This window comes from Scardinius erythrophthalmus (assembly GCF_964197995.2).
Source record: "Scardinius erythrophthalmus genome assembly, chromosome: 4".
Lineage (NCBI taxonomy): Eukaryota > Metazoa > Chordata > Actinopteri > Cypriniformes > Leuciscidae > Scardinius > Scardinius erythrophthalmus.
The window spans coordinates 21,103,480-21,123,648 of NC_138224.1; the positions used below are offsets into that span (position 1 = coordinate 21,103,480).

The 20,169-nt window shown below is 37.9% G+C and overlaps 1 protein-coding gene across 3 annotated transcripts in view; it reads left to right on the forward strand.

The window, feature by feature from the left end:
- The window catches only part of tbc1d22a (TBC1 domain family, member 22a), a 170,672-nt gene that overhangs the window by 24,119 nt on the left and 126,384 nt on the right, over nt 1-20,169 (forward strand). For all 3 annotated transcript variants that reach the window (XM_081363945.1, XM_081363944.1, XM_081363946.1), the window contains exon 5: nt 14,595-14,665. In XM_081363945.1, coding sequence (XP_081220071.1) covers nt 14,595-14,665 — 71 coding nt within the window. The remainder of the gene's footprint in view (nt 1-14,594; nt 14,666-20,169) is intronic.

Genomic DNA, 20,169 nt, shown 5'->3' on the forward strand with positions numbered 1-20,169 from the left:
AATGGTAGGAAGACTGTTCCAGAGTTTTGGTGCTAAATAGGAAAAGGATCTACCGCCAGCAGTGGATTTTGATATTCTAGGTATAATCAACTGGCCGGAATTTTGAGATCGTAATAGACGTGACGGACTATAATGCGTTAAGAGCTCGCTCAAGTACTGCGGAGCTAAACCATTCAGTGCTTTGTAAGTAATCAGCAATATTTTAAAATTTATGCGATGTTTAATAGGGAGCCAGTGCAGTTTTGACAGAACTGGGCTAATATGGTCATACTTCCTGGTTCTGGTAAGAACTCGAGCTGCTGCGTTTTGGACCAGCTGTAGTTTGTTTATTAAGCGTGCAGGGCAACCACCCAGTAGAGCATTACAATAATCTAGCCTTGAGGTCATGAACGCATGAACTAATTGTTCCGCATTTGTCAATGAGAGCATATGACGTAATTTAGATATATTTTTAAGATGGAAAAATGCAGTTTTACAGATACTAGACACGTGACTTTCAAATGAAAGATTGGTATCAAAGAGCACACCCAGGTTCCTAACCAACGACGAAGACTTAACAGAGCAGCCATCAAGTGTTAGACAGTATTGTAGATTATTACGTGAGGAAGTTTTTTGTCCAATAATTAGAAACTCTGTTTTTTCAGAATTTAGAAGTAGGAAATTACAAGTCATCCAATTTTTTATATCCGCTATGCATTCCGTTAATTTTGTGAATTGATAAGTTTCGTTAGGTTTTGAAGAAATATAGAGCTGAGTATCGTCAGCATAACAGTGAAAGCTAATTCCATGTTTCCTAATGATATCTCCTAATGGTAGCATGTACAGAGTGAACAGCAGCGGTCCTAATACTGAGCCTTGTGGTACGCCATACTTAACCTGTGATCGATGAGACATCTCATCATTTACTGCTACAAACTGATAACGGTCAGATAAGTATGATTTAAACCATGCTAGTGCATTTCCTGTAATACCAACATAATGTTCTAATCTATTTAAAAGAACGTTGTGGTCGATGGTGTCAAATGCAGCGCTAAGATCGAGTAACACTAATAGAGAGATACAACCACGATCGGATGATAAGAGCAAATCATTTGTGACTCTAACGAGAGCTGTTTCGGTACTATGGTACGGTCTAAATCCGGACTGGAAATCCTCGCAGATATCATTTCTTTCAAGAAAGGAACACAGTTGTGAGGATACTGCCTTTTCTAATATCTTTGACAGAAAAGGTAGATTCGAGATCGGCCTGTAATTGACTAATTCTGAAGGATCAAGTTGCGTTTTTTTAACAAGCGGTTTAATCAAAGCCAGCTTAAAGTTTTTTGGTACGTATCCTAGAGACAAAGACGAATTAATGATATTAAGAAGAGGATCTATGACCTCTGGAAGTATTTCTTTCAGTAGCTTAGTCGGTATAGGGTCTAACATACATGTTGTAGATTTAGATGATTTAATGAGTTTAGTAAATTCTTCCTCTCCTATAGCAACGAATGAATCAAATTTTTCCTCAGGGAGACTACAATGCACTGCCTGATGCGATACTGTAGTAGACGGTTGCATAGTTATAATTTTGTCCCTGATATTATCAATCTTATAAGTGAAGAAGTTCATAAAGTCATTACTGCTGTGTTGCTTGGAAACTTCGGTGCTTGAAGCTTTATTTTTCGTTAGTTTAGCCACCGTTTCAAATAAATACCTAGGATTATGTTTATTTTCTTCTAATAGGGTTGAAAAATAAGCAGATCTAGCAGCTTTTAAAGCCTCTCTGTAAGTAATTGAGCTCTCTTTCCATGAAATGCGAAATACCTCTAGTTTTGTTTTCTTCCAGTTGCGCTCCATTTTTCTGGCTGCTCTCTTAAGGGCCCGAGTGTGCTCGTTGTACCACGGCGTTGGACTATTTTCTTTAATCTTCTTTAAGCGCAACGGAGCAACTGTGTCTAAAGTGCTGGAAAAGAGAGAGTTAAACGTTTCTGTTGTAATATCTAGTTCTTCTAAGCTATCTGAGATGCTGAGATGATGAAACTGATTAGGAAGATTATTAATAAAGCAATCTTTAGTAGCAGAAGTGATAGGTCTCACATATTTGAAACACGGAGTCGGCTTTGCAGCCTTGGCTAAATGCAAATTACACGAGACTAGATAATGATCTGAGATGTCATCGCTCTGCTGCAGAATTTCAACGGCATCCACATCTATTCCGCGTGATAATATTAGATCTAGAGTATGATTACGACGATGAGTAGGTCCTGACACGTGTTGTCTAACTCCAATTGAATTTACAATGTCTTTAAATGCCAATCCCAATGCATCTTTTTCATTATCGATGTGTATATTAAAATCACCAACAATTAGTACTTTATCTGCAGTCAATATTAATTCTGATAGAAAGTCCGCAAATTCTTTGATAAAGTCTGTATGGTGCCCTGGTGGCCTGTATACAGTAGCCAGCACAAATCTCAAACGTGATTTATCGTTTACACTATATATTTTTACATTAAGCACCAATGCTTCAAAAGAATTATATTTAAAACTTGATTTCTTAGTGGTTTTGAAACTATTACTATAGATTACAGCAACACCACCCCCTTTGCGTTTCAGACGAGGCTCATGTTTATAACAGTAATCTTGCGGGGTTGATTCATTTAAAGTAATGTAATCGTTTGGTTTTAGCCAGGTTTCTGTCAAACACAGCACATCTAGGTTATTATCTGAAATCATATCGTTAACAACGAGTGCTTTTGAAGTAAGCGATCGAATATTCAGCAACCCAAGCTTTAGCATTTGCTCATCTGTATTATAGCTGTTTTTTATTTGTTGAACATCAATTAAATTTTTAACCTTAGTTGGGTTTAAACGTTTTTTGGATTTCCAAATTCGGGGAACAGACACAGTCTCTATATGATGATAGCTAGGTGAAAGAGGCTCTATGTGATGGGATTTATCTGACCTTGGTGACGCGAGGCCGCTAGCAGACAGTCGGTTAAGCCAGTCTGTCTGCTTCCTGACCTGAGCCCCAGATTGTCATGTTTGAGCTCTAAGACTATGAGCCATATTACTAGAGAGAAGAGCAGCACCATCCCAGGAGGGATGGATACCATCTCTTTTCAACAGGTCAGGTTTGCCCCAAAAACTTTTCCAATTGTCTATGAATTCTATATTATTAAGCGGACACCACTTAGACAGCCAACCGTTAAGCGAACACAATCTACTAACTATCTCATCACTCCTGCGAACAGGAAGGGGGCCAGAGCAAATTACAGTCCTTGACATCGTACTTGCAAGTTCACACACCTCTTTAATATTAATTTTGGTGATCTCCGACTGGCGGAGTCGAACATCATTAGTGCCGACATGAATAATGATCTTAGAGAATTTACGATTAGCATTAGCCAGCACTTTTAAATTTGCTTTGATGTCAGGCGCTCTGGCTCCCGGCAAACATGTGACTATGGTGGTTGGTGTCTCTATTTTCACGTTCCGTGTAATAGAATCGCCAATAACTAGGGCACAATCATTCTCAGTGGGTGTTTCACTGAGCGGGGCAAATCGATTTGTTATGGTAATCGGAACGGAAGAGTGGTTTTTAGATCCGCGACTAGAGCGATCCCTCACTGTCACCCATTTGCCCGGCTGCACAGGCTCTACTTCAGCCAGAACCGACTCATGTAAAGTGTGCACTATTCTATGCGCATCCAAAACATCTAAAGCACTAGCACTCTTACTATCCTCAATTAAAGTTTGGATGCGTGTTTCTAATTCTGAAATCTTCTCTGTCAACCTAACTGTCTCCTTACATTTATCACATATAAATCCTATATTGTCGACAGAGAAGCCTATACTAAACATGTGACATGAAGTGCAAGTGACAATAACAGGACAAGACATTACTCACCGTGTTTGTTGAGTGATTCTTACTCACCTGAGCTTTTTATGAACTCAAAGGCGCGGACGCGCGAGAGAAAAATAAATAAATAAAATAGCTGAGCGCACGGGTGGCGCGTTAACAGGCTAGCGAATTACTAGCGTTTTGTGCTAGTAGTACTAATAACAAAAGCTAGCGATGTTAGGTTAATCTGAGATGTTGGGTAAAATGTAGTAGTATAAACAACTAGAAATGGTAGTAAAATGATGGTTCAAAACAAAGAAATATATGGCTAAGACGGAGCTTATCGCACCGAATCAAACAAACACACTCACAGCAGGCAGCGAGGCAGAGGAAAAGTGGAATAAAGTCGTTATTTTTGTTTGTTTTTGCGCACAAAAAGTATTCTCGTCGCTTTATAAACTTAAGATTGAGCCACTGGAGTCACTTGGAATATATTAACAATGTCTTTAATACATTTTCTGGGCCAGCAAGTTATAGTGTCCATAAGCCTGCAGGAGGGAGAAGTGTTCCAGCACTCAGATTTCATCAAAAATATCTTAATTTGTGTTCCGAAGATGAACGAAAGTCTTACGGGGTTGGAACAATATGAGGGGGAGTAATTACTGACAGAATTTTCATTTTTGGGTGAACTAACCCTTTAATTAAACACAAATGCATATTAGTTATATTGCATTATTGAGATCTGCGTTTAACATTGTTTTATTTGAACAGCCATGCAGCCTATTTTTTAGGGCTCTACTGGTTGAAAACCACTTTGTTAGAATATCTTATGCCCAACTTTATTTCTTTCAGAGATATCTGAACTTGTGAATCGGATGCACTGGCCTGAAATCTGCTCCGAAGGCAAAGTTTGCACTTTTTTACAAACTTTATTTCTGTCCAGAAATGTGTCACCTGGCTTTGGCTGTACCTGGCTCATGACGCAATTCATATGAAAGAGAAAGAAAATTCATAATGCAATCAATGAAATACAACGGCACAGTTATTCTAAGACCCCAGAGGAAGAATCTACTGTACGCTCTCCCCAGACACCTGAACTACATATCATCCTCAGCAGCCTGCGTTAATACAGTGAAGTATCTCTTTACCAGAACTGCATTACTTTATGGCTCTGCCACGTGCTGCAGTGTCCTTTATATGACTTATCGCTGACATTCAATCTACCTTACAAGTTTTAGTGTCAAACTAAACTTTTATAGCTCAGAATAAAGACAGTTCATGTTTATGAGAGGACCATTCTTTCAGGATTTAGGTGATAACGCATTCCAACGAGTTAATATCAAAGTCCCTTTAAGACAAGTCATTTCACTCGGCGGCCATCTTTGAAATGCCTCTCGTCTCGAGCATGCAAGTGCAGCTCCTATCTTTTTGAATGGGTAAAGATCAAATTCTTCAAGACGCCAAGCTTACGATTAAATTTCATATTTGAAATCACCAATGAAATCTGACAACAACTGTCTCATATTTTTTTTTTTTTTTTTTTTTTACTCTCGAATCATGACAGAAAATGACATTTTACAGGCTGGATCAAGCTAATGTGCAGGTGCAGTGGAACTGCATGTCTATTGGCTCTTTTTTTAAAAGGCGGGACTTATTCCACATATTGAGCATTGCACTTTTCCCCATTCAAAACAATACAGGTGATGCATCTTGTGTAATTCTATAGTCTTTGTTCATATTTCGTAGCCACAACATACGTTATTGCCAAGTATTGGGACACCCCTCCAAATGATTGAATTCAGGTGTTCCAATCACTTCCATGGCTATAGTTGTATAAAATCAAGCCCCTAGGCACACAGACTGCTTCTACAAACATTTGTGAAAGAATGGGTCGCTCTCAGGAGCTCAGTGAATTCAAGCGTGGTACCATGATAGGTTGCCACTGGACTCTAGAACAGTGTAGACATGTTCTCTGGGGTGACGAATCACGCATCTCTGTCTGGCAATCCGATGGACGAGTCTGGGTTTGGCAGTTGCCAGGAGAACTGTACTTGCCAAGTTTAAAGTTTGATGGAGGGGGATTATGGTGTGGGGTTGTTTTTCAGGGGTTGGGCTTGGGCCCTTAGTTCCAGTGAAAGGAACTCTTAATGTGTCAGCATACCAAGACATTTTGGACAATTTCATGCTGCCAACTTTGTGGGAACAGTTTGGGGATGGCCCCTTCCTGATCCTCCATGACTGCACACCAGTGCACAGAGCAAGGTCCATAAAGACATGGATGAGCGAGTTTGGTGTGGAGGAACTTGACTGGCTTGCACAGAGTCCTGACCTCAACCCGATAGAACATCTTCGGGATGAATTAGAGTGGAGAAAGCGAGCCAGTCCTTCTCGTCCAACATCAGTGCCTGACCTCACAAATGCGCTTCTCCTAAACCTTGTGGAAAGCCTTCCCAGAAGAGTGGAAGCTGTTATAGCTGCAAAGGGTGGGCCAACTCCACATTAAACCCAATACAGATTAAGAATAGGATGTCATTAAAGTTTATGTGCATGTAAAGCAAACGTCCCAAAACTTTTGGCAATATGTGTAACTAAGTGAACTGAATATATCCTGTTTTGCTCACCGTAATGAATAATTTGAATGCAATGTAAGTTGCTTTGGGTAAAAGTATCTGCCAAGTGAATAAATGAGAATGACGCTATTAAAATATCTTGTATGCTTGTATTGTGACACACGGAGCTTCTTCTACTGCCACTGTCTTGAGGGAACCTAATAGCCAAATATGAATACTGGGTTCTGTTTCTTTTTCACTCCTGATGATTAGCACTCCAGTGGGTTTGACTAAGAACCCTCGTGTCCCCTGGCGAATGGAGCGTGTCGTTCATTTTTCTCTCTGTCTATCTCTATTGCTATTTCCTTTGCTCTCTCTTAAATAAACTCCCAGATGAACCATTGAAGTCCTGAATGAAGTGGCATTATATGTTTTCTTTTTTAGTAGTTGTAGTGCTTCTTTGAGGGATTATAGAGCACATTCTTCCTGTGCCAGTCTATTCAGAGTTCTTGTGTTTGATTCAGTCTGCGGCAGTGTTTGAAGCACACAATAGACCACTACGACTGTTGCGCAGAGCCAACACGATGTACAGGCTTGGGAAGGCATTCTAATCTATAATGTGGTCTGGAGACATAGTGTTCTTTATAAAGAACATATAATGGACTGTGGTTGTGTAATAATCATGCACTCGTACCGGAGGACTGCAGTATGAACATTTTAAAGGAATTCATACATAGTCTGTCATCATTTTGCTCACAGTCATGTTGCTCCAATCCTATTTTCAGTTGTTGAACGTCAAAGGAAATTATTTGAAATACACATAAGTCATATGGACTATTTTTATGATACTTTCATGATGCATTAACTTTCATTGTACGAACAAGAGCAGCTTGAGTATTAGGCAAACATCTTTTAGGTTTCCATGAATGAAAGTCATATGAGGGTGAGGTTTTTTTTATTTAATGACTTGTGTATTTATTTATGCTCTTATTTTACTTATTTATTTGAATTTTTTTCTGTAAGGGTTGTTTGTGGAAGGATTGCCAACCATGGGTTAAAAAAGATAATAGATTTGTGGAAATGGCATGTATTCTTGAAAATGAGATGTGACACTCTATTGAAACGCTCAGTTATTTTTTTGTGAAATATGCTTGTTTATTTGCTCTCACCCACCTCATTTTCAGTATGAATATCTCATTATGTATGAGATGGAGAGGTTTAGCTCATTGATGTCGAATATGATTACAATATGAACTTTGCGTGTTGTGTTGGCAAAATTTAAACTGCAATAACAAGAGGAAAGCCATCTGTCAAGAAATCCGAATGACTCAAAATAATCATTTAGTTTTTTTCAGAATATATCTTTATTGCTTCCTTGGCTTTTTTTTTTTGGTAGAGTTAACAAAGAAAGATGTGTTGTGGAAACAGCATTGGCACAGAAATAAAACAACCCTCTCACAAATTAAATAAAGAAAATGAAACGACTGCCTTCGAGTGGTTTGGCATGGATACTACTGTCCGCAAATGCAAACAGATGCACACAACCTGCATACAAAATGGGGATTACATACAGTTCTTACGAAAACATCACGGTTATATTTCACACAAAAAAAGAACATTTTTCCCCCCGCTGTATTTAGTGTTATGTTGTGACTGTTATGAAGCATTTATTCTATTCAGACATTAGCAACAATAATAGTAATAATAATAATATATATTTTTTGGTGTTGTTGCTAATTTTAGATACCATGGCACATGAACACTGTATATAATATAATATAATATAATATAATATAATATAATATAATATAATATAATATAATATAATATAATATAATATAATATAATATAATATAATATATAATGTGATATATAATGTAATATAATATAATATAATATAATATAATATAATATAATATAATATAATGTGATATATAATGTGATATATAATGTGATATATAATATAATATAATATAATATAATATAATATAATATAATATAATATAATATAATATAATATAATATAATATAATATAATATAATATAATATTATATAATATTATATAATGTGATATATAATGTAATATAATATATAATGTAATGTATAATATAACAATATAATATAACATGGTATAATGTAATGTATAATATCAATTAATATAATATAATGTAATGCAAATTATTTGTTATTTAAGCAACAGATTTGTTCATGCTCTTTTTTTTTTTCTTTTTTTTTTTCTTTTTCTGCCTTTTGATTCTTGGGTTAAATACGGCCCAGGCATATTTTATACGGGTTTCGTGAGACTCATTTAGCTGGCAGCCATAGACGACTTTTCAGGAGCAACTGTCCGGACGATCACAACCTCTTTTGAGGTCACTGTCTCCAGAGGGACAAAGACAGCAACAATGAGCTGATGAAATAGTGAACGTCTAATTCCTCTCCCTTCCCTTCTCCCCCCCGTTGTGAGATTAATGCCACGTGGAGGAAATATAACAGATAGTTTAATTAAGTGCCAGGGCACAAGATTCATCGACTAATTTCTGCAGCTGACAGCACAAATGAGGGTTCAAAGGTGCGAGCCGAGGAGACACCCTTGAGTGGCTCTGTGTTTAATGAATTGAGCGCTTTCCCGATAAAGTTCCCGCGTAAAGCAGCACGCACATTAAAGCTAGCCTTCAATGTGTCAGGACAACCTACCATCCTCATATACAACACCAGCATACCTGCCTGGAGAGAACACACACTCATAACTCCGTCCTTACGCGTTAGCTTCACAGGTATTTGCACAAGCACAGTGAAGACCGGCACAAATGCATTCGTTAGACTGGAAATGGTGTCTTTTATAATGATATATAGTTTAATAAAGACTTTGGAATGACCTGGATTACTGCATGACTGACTCCTGTAAGACTGGAGAAACGAGAAGAGAAACTGAAAGAACTGGAAGAACTGGAAGAGAGGGCTACTCTCTGAGAAAACAAAGGACATTAACATTTGAACTCTATTGCTATGTTACCATCCCCATTCAAGACACTATCACACTTGAGTTGATCACCTTCCAATGTACACATCATTCCCTTCACCCATCCCTACCTGAATTCACCCATAAATCTATATGGTTTAATATGAACAATTATCATATACAGTATACATGTCTGGTATAATTTGAAATGTCTCAGTGCGACTGGTACAAAGGTCTCACAGAAGTAAACCAAAAAGGTAATAAGGTGTGGAGAGTTTAGAGATATCTTGTTAACTGCTGTGTGTGTGTCCCCATGTAAATCAACCTCTTTCCCCAGTAAGTCTGGGATGGTGATTAATGCAAATTCCCATTGTGAACTCATCTTTACGTTTGAAAAGAGGTTTCTGCCTTGGTCTGAGTATTTAGTCAGTCAAGTCAAGTCAAGTGTATTTGTATAGCGCTTTTCACAATACAGATTGTATCAAAGAAGCTTCACAGTATTAAATTAAAATAATACAACAAGGTTTGTTTCTAATGGAATTTATTGATTGATAAAATTTAAATTAAATATCCCCAAAATATCCCCAACTGAGCAAGCCAAAGGCAACAGTGGCAAGGAACCGAAAAACTCCATCAGGTGACCTAATGGAGAAAAAAAAAACCTTGGGGAACCCAGGCTCAGTCGGGGGCCAGTTCTCCTCTGGCGTTTATGAACTAAAGACCGGATTTAACTGTAAGATTAAAAATATTATATGAATGCCTGGCTGAAGAGATGCGTCTTTAATCTAGTTTTAAACTGGGAGAGCGAGTCTGAGCAACGAACAGTATCAGGAAGGCTATTCCAGAGTTTTGGAGCTAAATGTGAAAATGCTCTCCCTCCTTTGGTGGATCTGGATATCCTAGGTATGACCAAAAGCCTCGAATTAAGTGATCTTAAAGAGCGCGATGGATTGTAGGGCGATAGAAGATCCGTTAAATAGACTGGAGCTAAGCCGTTTAGGGCTTTATAAGTCAGTAGCAATAGCTTGTAGTTAATACGGGACTTTATAGGTAACCAATGTAGTGATATTAAAATGTGTTATATGATCATATTTTCTTGATCTAGTAAGAACTCTAGCGGCTGCATTTTGGACTAACTGCTTGTTTATTGAGGATGCAGGACAACCAGCTAATAAAGCATTACAGTAATCTAGTCTCGAGGTCATGAATGCATGAACTAACTTTTCTGCATCAGAAACAGATAGCATATTACGTAGCTTAGCAATGTTTCTAAGGTGGAAGAATGCTGTTTTTGTAACATATGAAATATGATTTTCAAAAGACAGGTTGCAATCTAATATAACACCCAGGTCTTTTACTGTAGAGGATAAAGTAACAGGACATCCTACTCCTATCATTTAGGGAGATGCTGAAGAGAGTTCAGCACGATTTGTAGTTCAAATCAGGCCGTGATGCGGAGTGTGAGCAAGACACTTCGCATCATGTATATTCTAATGTCAGGTTAGCATCTTTATTTTTTATCTTTGAACTGATTATGAAATTGGCATGATACATTTACCTGACATAATAAATTGTTACATTTGATTTTATTCTGACTGACTATCCCAAGTAGATTAAACGGATTCGTATGTTACCGCAAGTCTGCGTCAGATTAGTGACGACTAATATTTGGTACTAATTCAAGTGTACTTGGTTCGCAAAGACAATAAGTGAATTTCCGTTTAGGACAGCAAAAATGCTGCTTGACCAATCTAAATTTGGGTGTGTCTTACCTCTGTTTTAATTTAATGTTACTTTAGATAAGTGTACGTGGGAAACCACGGCATTGCCAATCCATAGCTATTATAAGAGAAGTAATGTTGGTCAGCTTATATCTGTAATAGTGGCCATACCTCTGCCTGAAGTGAACGTGACTTTAAATTCAAGTGTATGCAAAACCATGGGGGCTATACCAAAGTATCTTTGATTGTGTAACTTGTATGTGACCATCTCAGTTACAGTAGCCAATTACCTCTGTTTAGTGACCAAAACTGACGAGCTTGTGATCATGAGATCCGTGTTAAACAGAAGGCGTGAGGACCTCAGAGCGACATAGCTTTCTAATATGAACGGGTAAAATATAGTTATAGGAATAGGAGGATAGTTAAAAGGAATTATCAAACATTCGCTCACATTTAATGATGTTCGGATATCATTAAAACCATTAAAGAGTCAGATGAAATAACGAGGTAATACATATGAGAAAATGTATTTCATTTAATCTTGTTGTGTTGTGTAAAAGGAAAGATAGTAACACACAGGGAACTTCACCCATTCTATCGGATACTGCCACTGGACCGATTTAGACAGGCTTACACCCCTAAAGTCAGTTTCAGGGTTAATTCACACATAAACCATCATTTGCTCACCTTCATGTTTTTCCAAGCCTGTAAGACTTATTTTGAAGAATGTTCAGGCTGATCTTTTTCCTGCTTTGCAAAAGTGAATGGAAAAAAGAAGTTCCGTCCATCCATCCATCCTGTATTTATTTCCGTACGTCCATTCGTACGTCAGTCCATCCATAAAATTTACATTGTGATTTCATAATCATGATTTCTATTAATCTGCAGATCAAATACCAAAAAAAAAAAGTCTGAGTGGTCTTGCAAAGAATGTTATGCGAAAAATAATTGAGAAAATGTTGAGAAAAATAATTTGGTCAATATTTCGTTCAACATTTCATTTTCAAATATTGCCATCAATAATAATGAATTATGTGTAAATAGTTAGATCACGTCTGTTTTTACAGTCACTCAAATTTGCATGGCAGTCATAACAACACTATTCATTATTTATACTCTTCAGTCTTTATTTTGCTCTTACAAAGAAACTGCACAAGAAACATCCAGCTCTGATATCAGAAAGGGTTTTCTTTTCTTTTTTTTTTAATAATAATATAAAAACGCTCCCCCCAGAAGGCTCTTGTTGTATTCATGGCACATTTGGTCTGTTGTATCAATTTTTAAACCAACCTCTGATTTAAAATTCAGATTTATCTTTGATGTCAAATAAAATGCATGCACATTACACTGCAGCCTGTTGTCAAGGCTCTGAGAAATGACTAATCCACGTTCAACAATATGATCACAGCCATCAACCCTTGAAATATGCAATACAAATACGAAATGAGAAATATTTGCTATTAAAGTTCTTTTTCACTCTTTTAGGGCTCTGCAGGGACTCTTTGTCCATTTTAAAAGTCCAATTTGCCTCACTGAGATTTATTCACATTAGCACTCTTGGGTTCACATATCCACACTTATGCAGTGCTTATTGAAAGCATGGTGCACCCATAGAATTCAAATGTTATAGGCTGAATCCTTTTTTGGAGGCTATCCACACTATTAAATATGTCAGATTATTGCGTCTGTAATCATTAGATGTTGAAAACAGTTTATCAGAGATGCCTTGATGACAGACTATTTAATGTTGAGACAGATGTTTTAATTAAAAACTTGATAGTACTTTTTTCTAGTATGTATAGAGTATGTAGTGTACATTTTCTGTATTCATCCTTCTATTTGTGTTGCAAAAATTACCCATTATTTTTTAACAACTTTTTTAATTGGATTTGATCAGAAATTTGTATAAAATAAAATTGAATGCAAAATAACTGGACGTCACTCGCTGAACTAAGCATGTGCCTCATTCAAGAAGAATGAGCAGAACAACTTTCAGACAAAGTCATTTATAAAAGTATTCCTGTGTAAATTGCCAGTTCAGTGTGACAATTTATGTAATAGTGGTTTAACAAAATTTACAGAGCAATTTTTTTATGTTTATGTTTTATGCATGAGGTGCTGAGAGGTCGATTTGACAATATAGTGTACTTGTTTTTGAAACTGTATTGTTGCATATAGTGTTGAGCTGCACGATTAATTGTTAAAAGATCGCGATCTCGATTCAAACATCCACGCGATCTCATTCTTAAATGACAATGATTCGCCTTTGTCTAAATCACAGCGGTACATTCAGATCTGTGTTTGTGCTGCTGCTGACCCTGCGAAGCTATGGTTGTGTCTGTTACAAATATTCAAATTATCACATTAGTACTGGGATAAAAAGTCAAATCAAATGAATTTAAGACTGTAGACTGTAGATCAAATGTAGACTGCAATTAACATTTTGTAAGAACCTCTAGTAAATTACAGTTATTTTGTTTAGTTGTCTGCTCTATTTGAAACTCACAAAAAAAAAAAAAAAATATATATATATATATATAGATATATAGATATATAGATATATATGATTCTCAATTTATCCAAAATCATGCAGCTCTAATATAGTGAGTGTGTTTATTTTTGGAGTAAACTGTAAGTGGTATTACTTTCTGAACAAAGCCCATGCTGTGTTTTTCATCAGATATTGCCCACAGTTCTTTACATTTATGGTTCTCTGTGTGAATGTAGGGAATGTACCGGTGTTTTATGAAGTCAACATGCAATTAAAATTGACCCTATTTTTATTGTGCACAATTCATGGTTCATGTTATTATTATTAAAGTCCCCCTGTGGTGAAAATCAAGCTTTTAATGTTGTTTATATGTATATGTGGTGTTTTTAATATGCTTTAAGCCAAACATGTGTGCAAATTCATAAGTCGACACCATTGCTGAGTATTTTCTCCTTAAAACTGCAGTGAACCAAAGACAGTCTCAAAAACACGGTTTGAAATCGCTGGTGTTTCTGACGTCACAAACTGCCTTGTCAGGTTAATCAGGTTAATGTGTGATCGTCCACCAGTGGATCTCTGAGCTGGTGTGAGTGAGTGGAGGCGGGTCTCAGTTTCATATTCATAGAACCATGTATATGAGTGACATTCAAGCTATTTTAAGACATGAAAGATTTTTTTAAATATGTCATTTTGGTGATGAAAGGTGAGGTTTAAGGGATAAAATGATTGACTAAAGGGGGACTTTAAAATAAGAACAACAACAACTGCAGAACCGCAATTAATTTAATTATGCCCAAAAAAATCATGTAACTAATACTAATTACATAAAATACATAATGGTTGTTGGTGGGTTTTTACTGCAAAGCAAAACAAAACAAAAAGGCCGCAAATATCACTGCATTTATTTGAGGAAACCTGCAGCATTTTGTCCTGCAGAATTTTGATGGTATTGCTTAATAATTCAGTCTATTCACAAGGGATAAACTCATAGTACTATTCTGAGTAAGTGACTTTCTGTCTAATAAAAATGTTTCCTGTCCTCAGATGAGCTTCGGAAGTTGAGCTGGTCTGGAATTCCGCGGCAGGTGCGCCCGATCACATGGAAGCTCCTCTCAGTAAGTAGAACGATCTCAGCGCACAGTGAAGTCCTGCATCAAATGGTCAAACTCATTAGAGAACTGCAGCGCACATCCATTACAAGATGAATCAAAGAATACATAATGCATTCTACATAAATACACATTTATAAGTAATTAGGCTTCCTACAAATGACTTCTAGGATGACATCCGCCTGGAAGCTCAGAGGTCCAGTCGACTGAAAACGAATGGTGCAATAAACTGTTTCAGTGGTCGAACAAAACCTGAATCTGTGAATGAGCAAAACCTACTTGTGTTAGGCCGACTCTTGGACCGCCTGAGCTGAATCCCTTACATAATCACTTGCTTCTTTTAAATCACGCATAAAGCTCTTTGGAAAGTTCTCAAAACATGCTGGGATATCATGAATCATGCTGGTTTTTTTTTTTTCATGCCAGCTGGAGTGTCTGCTGCTCTTTCTTTCCTAACTTTACGTAACCACAAACAGGAGTTTTCATATATACTGTATATATATGGAAAATTAAATTAACACCAAGTAGAAACATATGTTTCTGCACCTAACCTTGATAGATGTACCCGTGTGTTTCTCTTGGTAACTGAACATGTCCCTACTCTACTTACTATAAATAAAAAATAATAATAATAATGATACAACAATAAGTATTTCCTTTTGTTTTCCTTTAATAGGGATTTGAATTCTACAGCCATTCTTAATGCAAGTATGCAAATAAAGATGTGAATGCTTGACCAATGCACTTTAAACATGTGGTCTCGTTGAACATACTTCAAGAGGGAGGAGGAGGAGGAGGAGGAGGAGGGGGAATGGGGCGGGGTGCAATTGGATCTGTCCTGTATACAACACTGAAGATATTTTTGAATGTAGTCCAGCTGGAGAAATCGACTTTTCACTCGACGAGAAATCTCGTCCCATTTTAGTCTCGCGAGATCTCGTCACACACGTAGGATTCGACCTTCAAATGGTTTACTACAAATGGGCATCTAGGAAGAGTCGTGTAGATAAATGTCACTCCACTCCTTTGCCTCTTATGATGGTTGATGCTGTTTCGGATCTCTCTCGGAGCGGTGTAAGTAGGGCCAGTTATATTGGAATTTGGATGGGCCAGCTGGTAAGAACTGCTGGCCCAACCAGTGTCAACCAGCATGGAAGGCAGGCTCACACTTGCTAGTACGCCCACTTCCCATGGCGGTCGTCATTGATTCGAATCCCACTCTGAGCAGTGCAAACAGGATGCATACATTTTAAGAAAGGGGAAAACATTTTAAGATTGACATAAAAATATACACATTTCACTTTTTATAATGGATGAAAGATATGAAGTACATAACTGGTGCAAAGTTTCCCCCAGGACAGGACTGGCGTGATGAGGGGGTTATGTGTGGTCTTACCCTTTGACACACAGACAGGCGGCAGTATGCCCTCCTGCCACACTGATATATGATGTGCCAGTCTGAAACAGGATGGATTGGAGGGGGATATTTGATATTCTGACCCTCTTCTAGGCTAGTGTGTGGTCACACACACACACACACACACACAGAAACATCCAATTTACCCGTGTGACCTTCATTTGCCTACGGCTACCTCATCTGTCATCTTGACTTGAACCCTGGACTGCAGCCCCACTCAATCAAACTTCATCGATCCATGCTATTGAGCTCCTGCACAGGTGTGCACATTATGAGTTCATCGGTGTGTGTGTATTTGTGTTTGAGTGAGTGGAGGGTGAGCGTGAACAGCTGGAAAGCATCCTTTAACAAGAGTAATGACCTGCGGAGGGCGGCATCACTGTTTGAATGGTCGCTTTAACGCATGATCAATTCTGTGCATCCTGCTGACGTCTCACAAACTGCCACCGAACTCCGCTCAACGCTTTCCTAAGAAGAAATCATTTCTCTTTTGTCAGGTAGCCCCTAGACAACAAATATTTCATTAGTGGTATTTGCTAAGGCAATAATCATTATTGCTTGTACACAGGATTACATTTTGTACAGGTATTACTTTTTGCAGAATAACACATCCAGTATTATTTCTGTTTGTTATGCAGAGACCAAAATGTCATGGAGACTTGAGTTGGGTTATATTGTCTTTGGCCAGTAAGCAGCACCCTAGCAACCACCTTGAAATGCTGTAGCAAATGCCTAGAAACCACTTAGCATCACTGTAGTAAACCACTTATAATACCCTAACAGTCACCTAGTAACCTCTTCAACAACCACCTGGAACACCTCAACAATCACCTGGCAGCACCCTAGCAATAACCTAGCAACCACCTTACATCACACCAGAACCCTAGAAATTACCTAGCAACTGCCTAGAAACCACTGAACATCACTCTCGCAGCCATTTATAACACCCTGACAGTCACCTGGCAACCTCATAACATCACTCTAGCAACCACCTGGAACACTTCAACAGTCACCTGGCAACAACATCAAGCAACACCCTAGCAATAACCTAACAACCACCTTACACCACACTAGCAACCACCTAGAGAATTCTAGCAATAGAGAGCCTAAGTCCCTCCCCTTCCGGTCGACCACCATGGGACCTTATTTCGGAAAAAATTGTATGGTAGTCAATGGCGAGAGACAACAAATATTTTGATCTCGTTTGAATTGTGCCCTGATTTACACATATGATGTTTGTCAATTTAAAAGATACATTTTAAAGTCAAGAAAGTCGCAGCTTGATGTAAAACTGCTGAGGTATAAGACTGTGAAAATACGTAATTAGAAAGACTACAAACCCAGAAGGCGCACATGCGACGTCATACCTTTTCTCTCAATGAATGAAGCAAACTTTACTGAAGCTAACGTCTGTCATTTTTTCTATAGACTTACCTTATAATCGTAACATTACGCCGTCATGCCTGAGTGTTTTGAGCCAGAATACACACATACGAGCAACGGATCTTGTGACGTACATAGTGCGAGATGAGAGATGTAGTTCATTGAGCGATTTTCACATAAAACTAAACGTTACTCTTCTGTTTTTTGACAAACTGCGACTTTCTTGACTTTCATAATTACCTTTTAAATTGACAAACATCATATGTGTCGTTCAGGGCACAGTTCAGACAGAATAAAAAGATAAGTTATATCTCGCCATTGACTTCCATACACATTTTTTCCGAAGTAAGGTCCCATGAGCCGGAAGCGGAGGGGCGGGACTTAGGCTCTCTATTGCTTAGCAACCTCTTAGCTATTGCCTACCAATCACTTAAAATCTTCCTCACTGCCACCAAGATTAAGACCCTTCAAACTACCCAGACTGTTGAAGAGAATGTCAAGGGTGCCGCACAAGTCCTGAAAGTGAAGCTAAAGCATTTTGATCGCCCCCTTGTGGCTGGCTGCAGTACACCTAATAACCTCCAACCTCTCCATATAATAGAATGGGACGTGAGCCAAACTAAAAAATCCAATTAGACTTCAAATAATAATTTTCCAAAGATTGTTTCTGTCATTTTAGGTAGTTCTTATCTTATCAGATATATGTTCAAGCGTAAATTTTTCCAATAAATTTTGTTATCAGTTACTTATTTAATGCTATAAAATCGGGGGGTAACATGCTCGCGATTAAGTGACGTAACGATGTAATCGGCAACGACCATTAATGGGATGTTTTGGCTTCGGTTTTCTACAGTGGAAGGAAGCATAGACATGCTGTAAATCTTTTTATTTATTCTTATACAGTTTATGGTTACATCTGTCTTATCTTTCGACTTGATGCAAACACTATAGAAATGTTTGCCTTGTAACAGAGGGTTTCATTATCTGAGGTAATGGCACTGTCGACAAGACAAAAAGAGCTGCTGTTTTGCTCAGATGAGTTGAAATTTTACCCACAATCCCCATGCTGCCTTGTTTATTTGTCGGCATGACAGCAATAACTGCTGAAAAGTACTGGTTTGTACTAGTTTAGAAGTGCAGTTATGAGTGTTCTTAAGTAACATTTCGTAGGTGTGCGATTATAACAAAAAAAAAAAAAACCCTTACCTCAGTGTCTCATATTCTGTGGTAACTATTTTTTGGAGGTGGAAGACCCATCTTTTTCTTACCCACCCACACTCAGTGAAATAGCACACGGTGGGCTTTAATAAATAAAAGGATAAAGCTGTGCAGATGATTAAATGGTGGTTTCAGCCGCACTAATACGAGGTGTTTGAGTAATGGTGTCCCGTCGTGAGCAGGTGGGAGCGGGTTGATGCAGAGCCAGTGCCTGGACACAGACCTTACGCATGTGTTCATCCAAACCCAGCTGCTGGGAAACATTTATTACGGGCCTGTTGTTCCTGGACCTCTGCACCTGCTGTGAACAATGCCATGTTCTCTCTCTCTCTCTCTCTCTCTCTTTCTCTTTCTCTGGCAACAAAATGAGAACAACAACTTCATTTCATGTTCATTTCACCTCATGCGGTGTTAATACACGAGTGCTAGATCAGTGTTGTCGTCTTTTGTGGGTGTTCTTTTTGTAGATAAACAAAACAGTTCTTTTTGTAGATAAACTCTTTCATGCAGTGTGTAAAAGAGCTGTCTGAATGTAATAGGTCTGCAATGTTATAAAAATCAAAGCGCACGACAAATAAAGTTATTGTCTGCTAATAGAGAATCGATTCTGAACTGCTGAAACGAGTCGTCAGCAATTCCAGTCTCACTTTCTGGTAAATACCTATGTAACAAATTTGGATCATGGTTTTCATTGGCTGCCTGCGAACAACGTCTACTTTGATCCGCCTCAAACACTGTAGTTGTAGCTGAGGCCTGGAAGAGTTTGGTTGACGTGATGTGTCGAAGATTCTATTTTCATTTCAAAAGGATGAGGACTCGCTCTGGAATTTATTCGGAAAAACCGACGACATCGCTACTGTTCGTATCATTGTGTGTCAAGTGCTGAGGAAGAGCTGAAATTCATATATGGTAGTGGAAGATTTGTTTCTGACGCCTGCTTTAAGCTTTAGACCAATCACAACAGACTGGTCCATCTGACCAATCAGAGCAGAGCAGGAGCTTTCAGAAAGTATGGATTTAGAGAGACTTAATCTTTGAACAAAACGTTTTCAGAGTTTTTGGGTAATTAAGTGATGTGCAATGTTTATTAAGAGAGAATTAAAGTGTTTTTACCTTAGGTGCATGTAAACCGATTGTAGAAAACATCCAAAACAAAATTAGGAACCTTTACTTAAATACTTTACTTCTGGAAGTTGGCACTTCTGTTGGTCTGAAGAGGCATTGCATCGATGCCGGAATCCAGACAGTGTAAATAAGACCTTGCGACTCAACCTGACCCAGTATTGTGAAATTTTAAGACTAAACACATCGCTCAACATATTTGTATTTATTTTCAGTGTGCAAAACAAGACACACAGATTCTAATGATCTTGACAGTATGTGTGTCCATTATTATTAGACAGTAAGGGGACGTCATTAGGTTATTTAACATTTATTTTCATCTCATGCCGTGTGACCTCTCAAGTAAATATTTTAAAAGTTATTGTCCAGT